The sequence below is a fragment of the Polistes dominula genome, unplaced genomic scaffold (assembly GCF_049000335.1).
Source record: "Polistes dominula isolate Pdom_NZ unplaced genomic scaffold, Pdom_raw_medaka contig_26, whole genome shotgun sequence".
Taxonomy (NCBI): Eukaryota; Metazoa; Arthropoda; class Insecta; order Hymenoptera; family Vespidae; genus Polistes; species Polistes dominula.
Genome location: NW_028300939.1, coordinates 548347 through 560286, shown reverse-complemented (window position 1 = coordinate 560286; position 11940 = coordinate 548347). Strand labels below are relative to the sequence as shown.

At 32.1% G+C, this 11940-nt stretch overlaps 2 protein-coding genes across 2 annotated transcripts in view; one reads left to right on the top strand and one right to left on the bottom strand.

The window, feature by feature from the left end:
• Positions 1 to 272: 272 nt before the first annotated feature.
• Positions 273 to 11940, top strand: part of LOC107073244 (1-phosphatidylinositol 4,5-bisphosphate phosphodiesterase epsilon-1) — a 30915-nt gene continuing 19247 nt past the window's right edge. Inside the window, 2 exon segments of the mRNA XM_089171434.1 lie at positions 273 to 374; positions 9228 to 9663. The gene's annotated coding sequence lies outside the window, so the exon portion shown is untranslated.
• On the bottom strand, positions 5767 to 6259 carry LOC149032849 (uncharacterized). Its single transcript, XM_089171441.1, has 2 exons — positions 6047 to 6259; positions 5767 to 5881 (listed from the first exon to the last, which is right to left on the bottom strand). Exons 1-2 carry the CDS (start codon positions 6218 to 6220, stop codon positions 5846 to 5848), a joined length of 210 nt encoding a protein of 69 aa, XP_089027567.1. The 5' UTR covers positions 6221 to 6259; the 3' UTR covers positions 5767 to 5845.

Below are 11940 nucleotides of genomic sequence, written 5' to 3'. Positions count from 1 at the left end.
TGAACATAGTTTCCTATAAGAGGGAAATATTCTCGTTTAACGCGTACTCATCTTCTAGTTTGACTTTGAAAATACCTCGGTACGTGGTCGGAAGCACGCGTGCGAAGATTTAACGATTAAAGTAACGCCAAACTTGTGTTCTCAGATAAATGTGGACTAAAGCAAAGTTTAACCAATCCTTTAACATTAAACGTTCCCTTTTCTTGTTTATATCGAATGGCTATAATATTTCATCAATAATCTTAGGACAAGTCTTTTGATCTAGTTTGTAGTTTCTTTTTGTCTGTTTTACAGATTGAACAAGTATAGAAAGAAGGCTATGCAGAAAAGAAAAAAACGATGTTGATGGATCCGGGATTATCAACGTTGAAACGGTGAGTGGAAATGGATGTTGTTTTTCGATCGAACATGTACACACATATTTTCTCTATTGAAAATATATCTATAGAAGTACCAAGTGCATCTATCCTACCTAGAAGTTTTTCATTTTTGTCCGAGTTATTATTTTATCGCAATAACGTATGTTTGGGATCACTGTTATTCACCGAAAAGTAAGCAGAAAAAAAACCTACACGAAATTTGACCAACCATAGGCATAACATTTTTTTCTTTTAAATCAATCGAATATTACATGCTTTCTATTTACTTCTATTTACTTATTGGTTAGTTCTCAATGATTTCAATGATTTATTTCATTTTTCTAATATAATAAACAATGAATATTAAAAAAAAGAAGTCATTTATAGAATGATGCAAGTTTTGCACGTTATAAATGTTAAATCGAATATCGTGTTCCCTCTCAACATATGTATATACCTCCAGGGAGTGGAAGAACAGGTGAAGAGAGTGGAGTGGTGAGGAGTGGTGAGGAGAGGTGAGGAGTGAGGAAGTCTCTTCTTCGCTAATCTAATCTACGTGTTTACACGCAAAGTCCCACGGGTACCGTGTACTTGACGTATATGCGTGCCACAGTGCGTATGTGTGTACGTGTGTGTGAGATGTATACAAGCATGTGCTTATTTTACATGTAAAATTAAGATAAATTATTCCCCCGTTTTCCCTTTTCAACGATAATAACTTGATCGATTATTATAGAGGACGACAGGGTTCGAAAGTTTGGTCAAAAATAAGTTTCAAAGCTTGGCACGAAAAAGTTTTCCTATTTTCAACAAAAAAAAAACTATCTATTATTAAACCTTATCATTTATATCACGTACTCCCTTATCATTTATCCGTATAAGGTTTCATAAAAAACAAACAAAAGTAACCATCCTCTCGTATGAAATGCATTACGAAAATGTTACATAAAAAATGGAAAGGGAAAAAAAAGGGAAAATAAAGGGAAAATATTGAATGTTTAAATCTCATTCCCTATCCATCAATCTACAACCCTTCTCCTCCCTTCCTATCGTCGTTTATATATATCTATATATATAATAGGCCTATATAAGGTAGAAATAGAAAGAGAAAAGGAGTGATAGAACAATGGGCATCAGATCGAGTTTCCTAACTGTGAACACGGTGGTACAGAAGCACGGTCCAATTGACACGCACAAAAGCCATTTTGTCGGTGGACGGATAGTTGCTACGAGGATTAACAACACGTTGCTGACGTATATATCGCATATAGTCAAAAGGAGGAGGACCTTTTCCTGGAAATTAAACTGTTGACGAATAGTTGGCCATTATACTGATTAAACCGACAGTACCAACAGCTGACATTGATTGTACCCTAGAAAAAAAAGAAAAAGAAAAAAATGGACAGAGAAAATAATGAAAATTCGCTCGATTTAAATGAAACGGGGAATAATAACGTGTCGTTAATAATTTCAGAGAGATGAGAGAATTTGCGAACACTGCTCACGTGTATCAACTTAAACCATTTCGATCGATCCTTTGATACTTTTCATCGAGAATACACTCGACAATGGTGTCCTCTTTTCATTCAAAATAATGGCTTAATACATTCGACTATGTTTCTAACAAAACACGTCACTTGTTTCCCTAATTTTTTTTTTTTTTTTTTTTTAATTATTTCACAGTTATATTATCATACATGAGAAAAATCTGTCAAACTAAAAAAGAAGGGTCATTAGTTAAAGTTATTATTCATATCTATTAGCATAAATGAAAATGAAATAATTCCAGCAAACGTTGTTATTAGTTGGAACGTAACAAAAGGGGGTTAAAGATGAACGAATGAATCAGTCTTTCTCTTTCAAAGAATTACTTTCACGCTTATGGAGAATTTGAAGCTTAGAAAGTTTACTCAAAGAAGAGGAGCGTTAGTAAAGATTACAGAGAAGAGTAGAAGGGTGAAGGTGGTGGTGAAGGTGGCGGTGAAGGTACACACATAGAATCGCGCACTACCGTGACATCGATCTCGAAGACTTCCTGCTTCCAGGGTGTGGCACCGAGTGGAAAGTGGAACAAAGGGTTGCGCTCCGAATCTATTATTTGTCGCAGCACCACATACACACACACACACACATACACGTCTCTTCGATTACGCGTTACTCGCAACAAAACTATTTTAAAGATCATTTTTCTTTCACGTAGTCGACATATTTTTTTGTTCTCAAAGAACAAAAGGGTGAGGGGGGGGCTCAGGGAATACGTGGTTGGTCAAGAGAAAGAAAGAAAAATAAAGAAAAGAAAAGAATGAAGGAAGGAAAAATAGGGGGTAACAGATGCTTCTTTCTCATTTTCTTGTTCTTCTCTCATTCGAGGATAGTATCTACGTCTTGTTGGTTACATCGTACGGCCTGGAAAAGCCAGCGGTCGTTTAATTAACCGTCACGCAATGCTACTCGAAAAGGAACACTGTAGCAACGTTGGGATGTGGATGGAAGATTGAGATTGGGGTTGGTAATAGAAGGATGTTTAATTAAGACGTCAAAGCGACCTATCGCAACTTACAATTAATGCGACTGACTCACAATAATAGACAATTTTTGTAGAAAACAACAAATAAAAAAAAAAAAAAACAATCCTTCCTAGTTGCATAATTAACACGCATTGAACGTACGATAATAATACTGTGTTGTTATATATCTTTGAGCTTAACTACGCTTGGTCTACTTCAAAAACCTCTTCTTTTGCTCAACCCATTACTAAATTAACCAAGAGCTAACGTACACACACACGCACACGAGAATAACATCGTCACGACATTCCAAAGTGCGGAGATTAATCTTTGTTTCAGTGTCGCGTGACGAACACCAATACCCACCTACCCCCCTCATGCGAATTTTACCTTAGTTTGCGATAAAATGTCAAGAAAAATGAAATAACTCGAATACTTGCTCTCTCTCTCTTTTTTTTTGTTTTTTTGAAGTTTAACATTTTTCCTTTTATTATTATTCATTTCTTATTGAATTGTTTGTATTAATTAGATTTGAGGTTATTACTCTCTTTTTGTTTTTCTCCCCCACATGATTAGTTGACAAAATGACGTTTATTAACGTATTCGTTCGTAAACCGAATGCGATTTTGGGGTTGTAAGCGACTGATTTGCACATTTAGTTAGCTATTCGAATGAACAAGGTAATGGAGTTCGACCGGTAATAGGGTTTCGATAGAGCCACAATCTCGAGTAATAACGTCAATAACCCACACGTCTGCAGTCATCCTTGATATCCTACTCGATGTCAACATTTTTTCACGACTTATTAAATCATCAAAACCATGATTAAGCAAAACACTTCTTTCATTTTCTCTAAACTATCTTAACTTTTCATAGAGTCGTGCATTGATTACATTTTTCGTAGACTCATTGAATTGAGTCTGATACTCTGCATTTTCGAAGCTTGATTTTAAGAAGATTTCATTTCTAACACATGTGATCAGTACACATGATATTTTTTAGAAATATATTATTATGATAAAAGGTAGATTTTGTTGCTTCTCAACAACCATTAGCGTTCACCATCGAGATCGATAATAGAATTACGTTTGATCAAATTACCTTGTCGTGGCTCCATCGTTAATGTTTAATGCCCCTGCCCCCTATTTGTCCAAAGACATTGACCCGTTTCCTCATCAATGATGATGATGATGATGATTATGATGATGTTTCCTTGAATGTGTGTGTATTACATTTGTTCCAATTTTGGTGAAACTTTGAACACGTGAAAGAAAGCAAAGCATTGTTTTTTTATAAGCAATAATCGACACCATATTCTATGGTGTTGAATTGTGTATATGTATATATAGTTCCAGTATCCTATCGACCGCCCCACATATTACATCTCTTCCTCCTCTTCTGGTCAGTATGAAGCCCTCTTTCCTGTTTCATCATCGTCCTCGTTCCCTTCTCTTCGACCCTTTTGATCCTCGCGATCGAAGGTGGGTAAAAGTAGGGGGCGGAGGTGAACCCAACATCAAATTACTGCCAACACACACACACACACACACACATTTGTGAACCACATCAAATCGATCTAATCGTTGACTTTTTAATATTTTTCGTTTTTTTTTTTTTTTTTTTTTTTTACATTAGCATCAGGTAACGAAAATATTTTGTTAGGTTTCGAATACACTTTATCACATTTTGTTTGCGTGTTTTTTTCCTGTCTCTCAGTGATTGTAGCGGACCATCACCAAGAAAAAGAGAATATGGTGAAATGAAAAAGAAAAAAGATAAAAAAGAAGAGAAGTAAAGAAAGATTGTGTGTAAAAGAGAGAGTGAGAGAGAGAGAGACAGGAACGGCTGCGAACTGATGAGATTTAACCGCGATTTTATGAAAGCCTTCACCGTCATCGCGAAAAACGGGAATAACGAGAACGTAGTAGGTGTATGTAGGTGTATATAGGTGTATGTATAGATATATATCACATGTAGGAGTATGTAGGAAGAATGCTAAAAGTAGTAAAGAAAAGAAAGAAAGAGAAAGAGAGAGAGAGAGAGAGAGAGGAACATAGCCCAATATATTGCTCGTTGCAAAAAGCCACGATATAGCCTTAGAGATAAAAAGAAGGAAAATAAAGCGTTGAAAACTTATAGCATATATAGAACGTTCCTCAATTACTTGGATTTTTCCCATATAATGCGATCAAAAAATTCTCTATCTTATAATCCTCAGGATGTAACACGGAATGACATAATTACGTGAAATTGTATATACAGAAAATAAAGAACAAAATAATACAATACAATATAATAGGAAACATATTTTCCATCCCTAAATTTTTTGTGGTTACTTTTAAAATCAATTATTTGTTGTTCTATCCTAGAAATTTTATATTATAATATATTAATTCATTTTATATAATATTATATTAAAATATATATATAATCTCGTATATGTTATTATATTTATTGTCATATTTCACCTATCTCTATTAAAATTGAAAAAAGAAAAGCACATAAATCATTTGAAAATTGTTAAAGTTTCTTATGCATCACACACCTCGTTCTATGCACATTTCTTTGGCATATAAATAAGATCTTTCGTTGATATTATACAAGGTGTCTCTCATCAAAATGCAAGCAACGAAATAGAAAGATACTATTTTTCTTATCTTCGAGAAAAGTAACTTTTTTCATTTCACGTGAGTGGTAAATATAATTTCGTTAGATGAAACTTTCAAAGTAAAAGGGGGAATCGATAATGAAACAATTTCTTTTTTATCTCTCGAATGTTGAAATAAATAGGTTTTTATTAAAAAAAAAAAACTACGAAAAAGTATAGAAATTTTCTAAGAAACAAGAAAATATTTTCAAAATAAATTTTAATAAGGAAATTATTAAATAACTTACACAAGTTCTTTTTTTTTATTATATTTTATTCAGTCACATTGTATTGTCTGTGATTTAACATGTTTTAAATCATCACTTCACTTTTTAGCCAAGGTTTTTCAAAAGACCAAGAATGGCAGACTGCAAATACAAAGAAAAAAATAATTAAACTTAAAATATATAATATATTATTTGAAATAATATGAAATGAAGAAAAGAAAAATGTGCAACAGTTTGAAATGATTGAACATTTAGTGAAATTTACTTTATAGTTAATTTTGAATGTTATATAAAGAATAAATTTACCAGAATTGGTTCCGCTGATGGATCAGCATTAGCCGTTGGATTAGCAATAGGACTAGAAAGAGATTCTGCTAGTGCTTCGGGAGAAGCTTCTGGTGCTGCATTAGCAAAAGCTAACTGCAAGCATGCCATTGAAGCAATGATTGTAAATAGAAATGCTACGATATTGAACTTCATGTTGTCTCCAGTCTTTTTATTTGTAAAATGGTTCAAACTAGTTCGCCTATTTATACTTATAGAAATAGGAAGTCGTTCGAATTTTTATGACTAATTTATCAATATATGTATATCTTTATTCTAAAAACATTTGATTTTGTTTATCATTCTTTTGCGTTTCCTTATTGGAAAATTTAATTGTCGAAACGTGAGAATTGTAACATTTACGTTGAAAAGTATTCACGTAATTTGAGATTAAATGTTCGTAAAATATCAAACACCTTCGTCGGTACTTTCTACGTTTTATTTTGTTCCTGTGATAAAATATATATTTTTAGAAATTTCATTTCGTATCAATTTGAAAAACGTTCTTTATATTTCTATTGTGTCATCATTTCAAAGAACGCGTAGTATGGTTTATGTCATTAGTTATAATCTATTCTACAGTTTATAATCCGTAATGATATAATATAATTATAATCCATCTATTGAACATCAATTAATTATCTTAAAAGTTGGTAGGAAATTATATACAGGAAATTAGTCAAATTAATTCTAGTTTAAAGCTTCCTCTATTCAGTTAGAAATGAAACGAAACTTCGTGTTAATAATGCTGCTCGTAATGAATTATTTCCATTGACGAATGAAAAGTTTAATACAGTTCTCGTTTTTAATCAAATCCGAACATTTCTTTTTTTTCTTTTTAATATAATAAAAAGTAGATCGAGATGATCGTTTGAGTTGGCAAGAAAAATGAATTTAAATGTAGTAACTCCTCTTGCATTCCTGTTGATCGTAACTGTGGCATGTTTGCAACTGGTGGTCGCCAACCACCCTAAAGCAGAACCTTAAGCTTATACCAAAGTTCTTTCAAGTCCGTCTTTATTGATTATTCATAATATTTCTCAATATTCTTTTAATTATTTCATTAGTTAATTTTATTATTTGATCAATAAATTCAATAAATAATAATAAATAAATTATAGAAATTTTTTACAGTGTATAGTATCAGGAGTAGCATCATTTATTATATAATATTATAATTATTAATTGAATAATTATAAATATGAGCGCCTGTAAGAATGCAACCCACCAGACACACTTTGAAAATGTTGCTTGCGAGCGCCACCTGTTGGGACGGAATTTTTGTTCACCCCAAACTGTTCACACACGCATGCATTACGGGTTGCCTATCTTTCGGGCAGACAAAAAATTCCGTCCCAACAGGTGGCGCTCGCAAGCAACATTTTCAAAGTGTGTTTGGAGGGTTGCATCTCTATAGGCGTAATGTTTTAATAAATAATAATGAAAATTGAATTTTTATTTTGTAATTATAATATTTTAGTTAGAAATGTTTGTTGTATAAGTTTTGGTAGAGAAAAATTTGTCAATGATTTTTATCGAAATATTTATGAACAATAAGGAAATAATAAAAGTATGATTTATACTCTACAAGATTATTATTGCAATATGTTTGCAATTGGTTATCAACGTAGACACTTTTATTATCTATTTACTTTTATATATACACTTCCTTGTGCGTAGATTTTTTTCTTCTTTCTTTTTATATTACAGATTGAATGCGACCTTAATGATGTATGAAAAAAAAAAAGAAATAAAATAATATACCTAGCACACAGTATGCTCTTAAATCATAGTGGATAGATAATGGCTGTTATTAACCTTTTGGACTTTGTACACTCGAGATAATTTATACGAGTCGATATATGTGTGTATGTGTACCGTGCAAAACCAAAACTGGGGACTAACAATATTCTCGTTGATGTATTTTAAACAAAATTGAATTAAGTGAAATGAAATAAAAAAAAAAGTACACACGCACATATTTTTAAAAATGTTTAGGTTGTTCTGCTAATATTGAGCTGCAATTTTATTAAATTGAAGTATGACATATACGTGTAATTAATTAGAAATCTACATCAATATCGATTGATGTGTCTGTGTACTATGTAACATATCATATCATATAATATCGTATCGTATCGTATCGTATCGTATCGTATCGTATCGTATCGTATCGTATTGTACAATTGGTTCTGTAATATGTATATGTATGTATTACATAGGAATTCTGTATACTATCTCGATATCTAAAATCACAATGCATAGCTCAACGTTAATAAACACACGTAACGTTAGTGTTTCTGATTTACTGATTAGCATAAATTAGATAGGATTCTAAGCAAACTGTATACACAGTGATACAGTCAAATTTGTATTTGAAATGGATAGTTTGTAGGATCATTTGAATTTATAATTGATCGAGATAAAATGAAAAATAATCAAGAAGAGTATTTATTTATCAATTTTTGGTATAAAACACATACACCAAGTATTCAATTTTTATAATGTATGAAAAAACATGTAAGATAATATTCATAAAAAAAAAAATATAATCAGCTAGATAAACATATTCTTTTGGTCACATTTTTATCTGAATGTTTTTTAGCAAGGGTCTGTTTGCATAAGCACCCAAAATCTTCTACGTTGAACTTATCTGGATGCTTTCGAAGGCAAATAATAAAAAAAAAAAAAAAAAAGAAGAGAGAAAGGAAGAGTTCATGTATACAGATACCATCCCCTCTTTATCGTATGTGTAAATGTCATGGGTAGGTGGGACAGTGAAAAGTCATTTGTTCGTGCCATCAAATTTTTCTACCCTTTACTCCCACAAATATAAAAGCACCGACCACCAGTTATATCTGAGATAAGACAGCACACCGGGGAAATGTGCTACTTGAAATTTTCTTTCCCCATAAACTTTGTAACTAGGGCGTTGTTTCTCCCAAACTAAACATTTTGTTCTGACGATAGAACAATATTCGGGAACATTGAGATGAAAAAATAAAATCGAAATTATTAATTAATTTGAAGGAACAAACAAAAAGGTTCTATCTTTGTTCCTAATTTTGTTTAAAAATGAATGAATTTATCCCCATAAATGTTTATAGACAATATAAATGCAAGTTTTTAATATTTCATCTGACAGTTTTGCGTTTGTTTTCAGATCCAAGTTTTTGGAATCGTCTTCTCGAAAGAAAGAGGAAGAAGAAGAAGACCACCACCAAGAGGCGAATATTGAACAAGCCATTCGAAGATAGAAAAGAAAGAAAGAAAAAAAGGATAAAAGAAAAAGTATTGATAAGTATCGAAATATCCAGATCCTCCAGATGGAAGAAATAATACGAAGTGAAGGACATAGAAAAATAAGGAAACAATTATTGTTGTGGTCATCCTGATATGGCATCGTTTAATATTATTCAATATCTCATGAAATCGGGGAATAATCCTCAAATTGAATTGAAGGAGCCTCGGCGATTCACCTTTTTCAGGTGAAACGCCGTTTACTCGGCGTCAACCTCGTTGGCGTTGCGACCACGACGCAAATTCCGACTAAAACACCGTTTCCTCCACCTCACGTGGCCGCAACATTACCCAATAAGGTAAAATCCCGCATTAATCTTGCTTTGCAAAGTACCAACCTTCCTAACAAACCATACACCACTACACAACGCATAATTCGGCACATCTTAACCCTTAACAAACCCCTTAAACACACCTGACATATTTTCAAACAAATGAATCATCTTACAACATCTTTACCTACAAATGAATTTAATGTCTACCTTTTTTTGTCCACCTTTTTTTGCCCTTCTTCTTTTCCTTTTTCTTATTCTTTTTCTTCCCTCCTAGAACATAAATCTTTTCACGTGTCAACATGATTTTCTCGTTTTATCGGAGATTTCTTTTGATAGCCTCACTCTATCCAATTCCCTAATCTTCATTTCTTTTTTTCCTTCTTTTTTTTTTTTTGCTCCCCTCTCTCTCTTATTTGAGAAGAGATTTTTTTCCGATTATATAAACTAGGGGAGATTAAACGTTGTAATTGGGTGTGTATCATGTGTAGAAAAAATAAACAACCATCAGATTAGATTAATCTTTCTTAGGAAAAATATATTTTTGGAAATATCGATGAATGAAAATGTGAGAGGCCATTATTTGTTTTTTATTTTTCATCTTCTTCCTATCATAATCCATAGAAAAAAACTAAAAAGGAAAAGAATTCCAATGCAGATTGATTCTCTCGATGTAAAAGAAATTTTCTTCAAAGTTATTAAAAAACTACTTGCAAAAGTGTATGTATGTATATATAAAGAGAGCGAGAGAGAGAGAGAGAGAGAGAGAGAGGATAAGTTTAATCGAAAATAAGCACTGCGGTTTAAGTTTCAGAACCGATCCATTTTTCATAATAGAAAGTTACCTTACATAAACCTGGAATATGATTTGATAACAACAAATTATCTCGTTTTCATTCATCTTTCGAGGTTCTTCAAATTTATTGCAAGTAAAAGAAACTGTGTAAAAGAATCCTAAGTTTGTAGAATTTTTACTTTTTTTTTTTCTTTTTTTTTTTTTTTAATGTCTTACTCGTTAAGTCAAAGTATGTGGAAAAAGTTTTAGAGATCGGACATATTAATTTTGTCGTAGCATTCGAAGAAAGTTTTGCAAAACACAAAACCAAAGAAATAAGAAAAAGAAGAGGAAGAAGAATTGAAGAAACGAATGGCCATTTTCTTATTTCACTCGTTTCTACTTTACAATTTTTTTCGTCTTTTTCCATCTCTAAAATAGAACAGAGGAGGAGGAGTAAGGAAGTGATATACGTTAGGCATTTATAGCACCCAACGGAAAATAAATTCTTCCCTTTCCTTTTTTTTTTTTTTTTAACTGAGAGAAAGAGAGAAATCGTGACAAAAAAAAAAAAAAGACTTGTTCTTCTATTCCATTAAAATAAACCTACCATCATCTTCCATCGTTCGTAGTAATAATTATTTCCTATAGAATAAAATATTAACTATATAAAATTGTTCACATATATCGTAGAAATTATACGAAACACAATTCATAGAATTTACAAAAGGTGTTTCTTAATTAGAATAAACGTTTAATGTATTATAATTATGAATCTACCGAGAATTCTACGAGCAAGCATTTTATGCATTTTTATCTGAAAAAGACACGTTATTGTTTAAGATAAGTAATCTCATTTTAAAATGGGATATATAATTATTCTAACACATTTATATTTTATCTAATGAAAAACCCTAGTAGAGTGTACTACTAGGTGTACTATTATTAAATCAGCTACTAAATAAATCTAGTAATATATTTTTGAATCAAAATTCGAATATGATGATCAGTAGCAGTAGTCGAAAAGTTTATATTGGTCAGACGAAGTAGTGGAGTCTGTTATTAGTCGGTCAGGTATTATTTCGTTAGTCTTGCATAGTCAGCGTAACTTTCGATGCCGTTAATTACGATAACAATGATGACGGGGTAACACGCAAGAGAAACGACACTAAACTACTACATATGACTATTCTTCACACTCACTCACACTAACAAAACTATCTCGAATTACTCACAGTGCACATTTTTCTTCTATTTTATTTTTTTGTTTTTTCATCGTATGTGTGCACATTATGCTAGTACACGCGCGACAACTACTACTACTACTACTACTACTACTACTACTACTATATCGTGTATAGTCAAGCCCAGTAGTTTCTCTCCGCGTTCTGAATTATTTCTCATATAAACTGGGTCAGCTTTAAAAATCGGTGCTTGCAAGCAATGAGCTTAACGTATGCAACCGTGCAAACATCTATGTTACTTTCGAAATTTTTCGCAAAATTTCTTTCACCACTGTTTCTTTTTTC

What these genes read in the sequence shown, in the direction of transcription:
- LOC149032849 (XM_089171441.1), bottom strand. Translation starts at nt 6,220, where the DNA reads ATGAAGTTCAATATCGTAGCATTTCTATTTACAATCATTGCTTCAATG. An exon ending in CATCAGCGGAACCAATTCTG is followed by an intron (nt 5,882 to 6,046) that starts GTAAATTTATTC and finishes TTGTATTTGCAG; the next exon opens with TCTGCCATTCTTGGTCTTTT.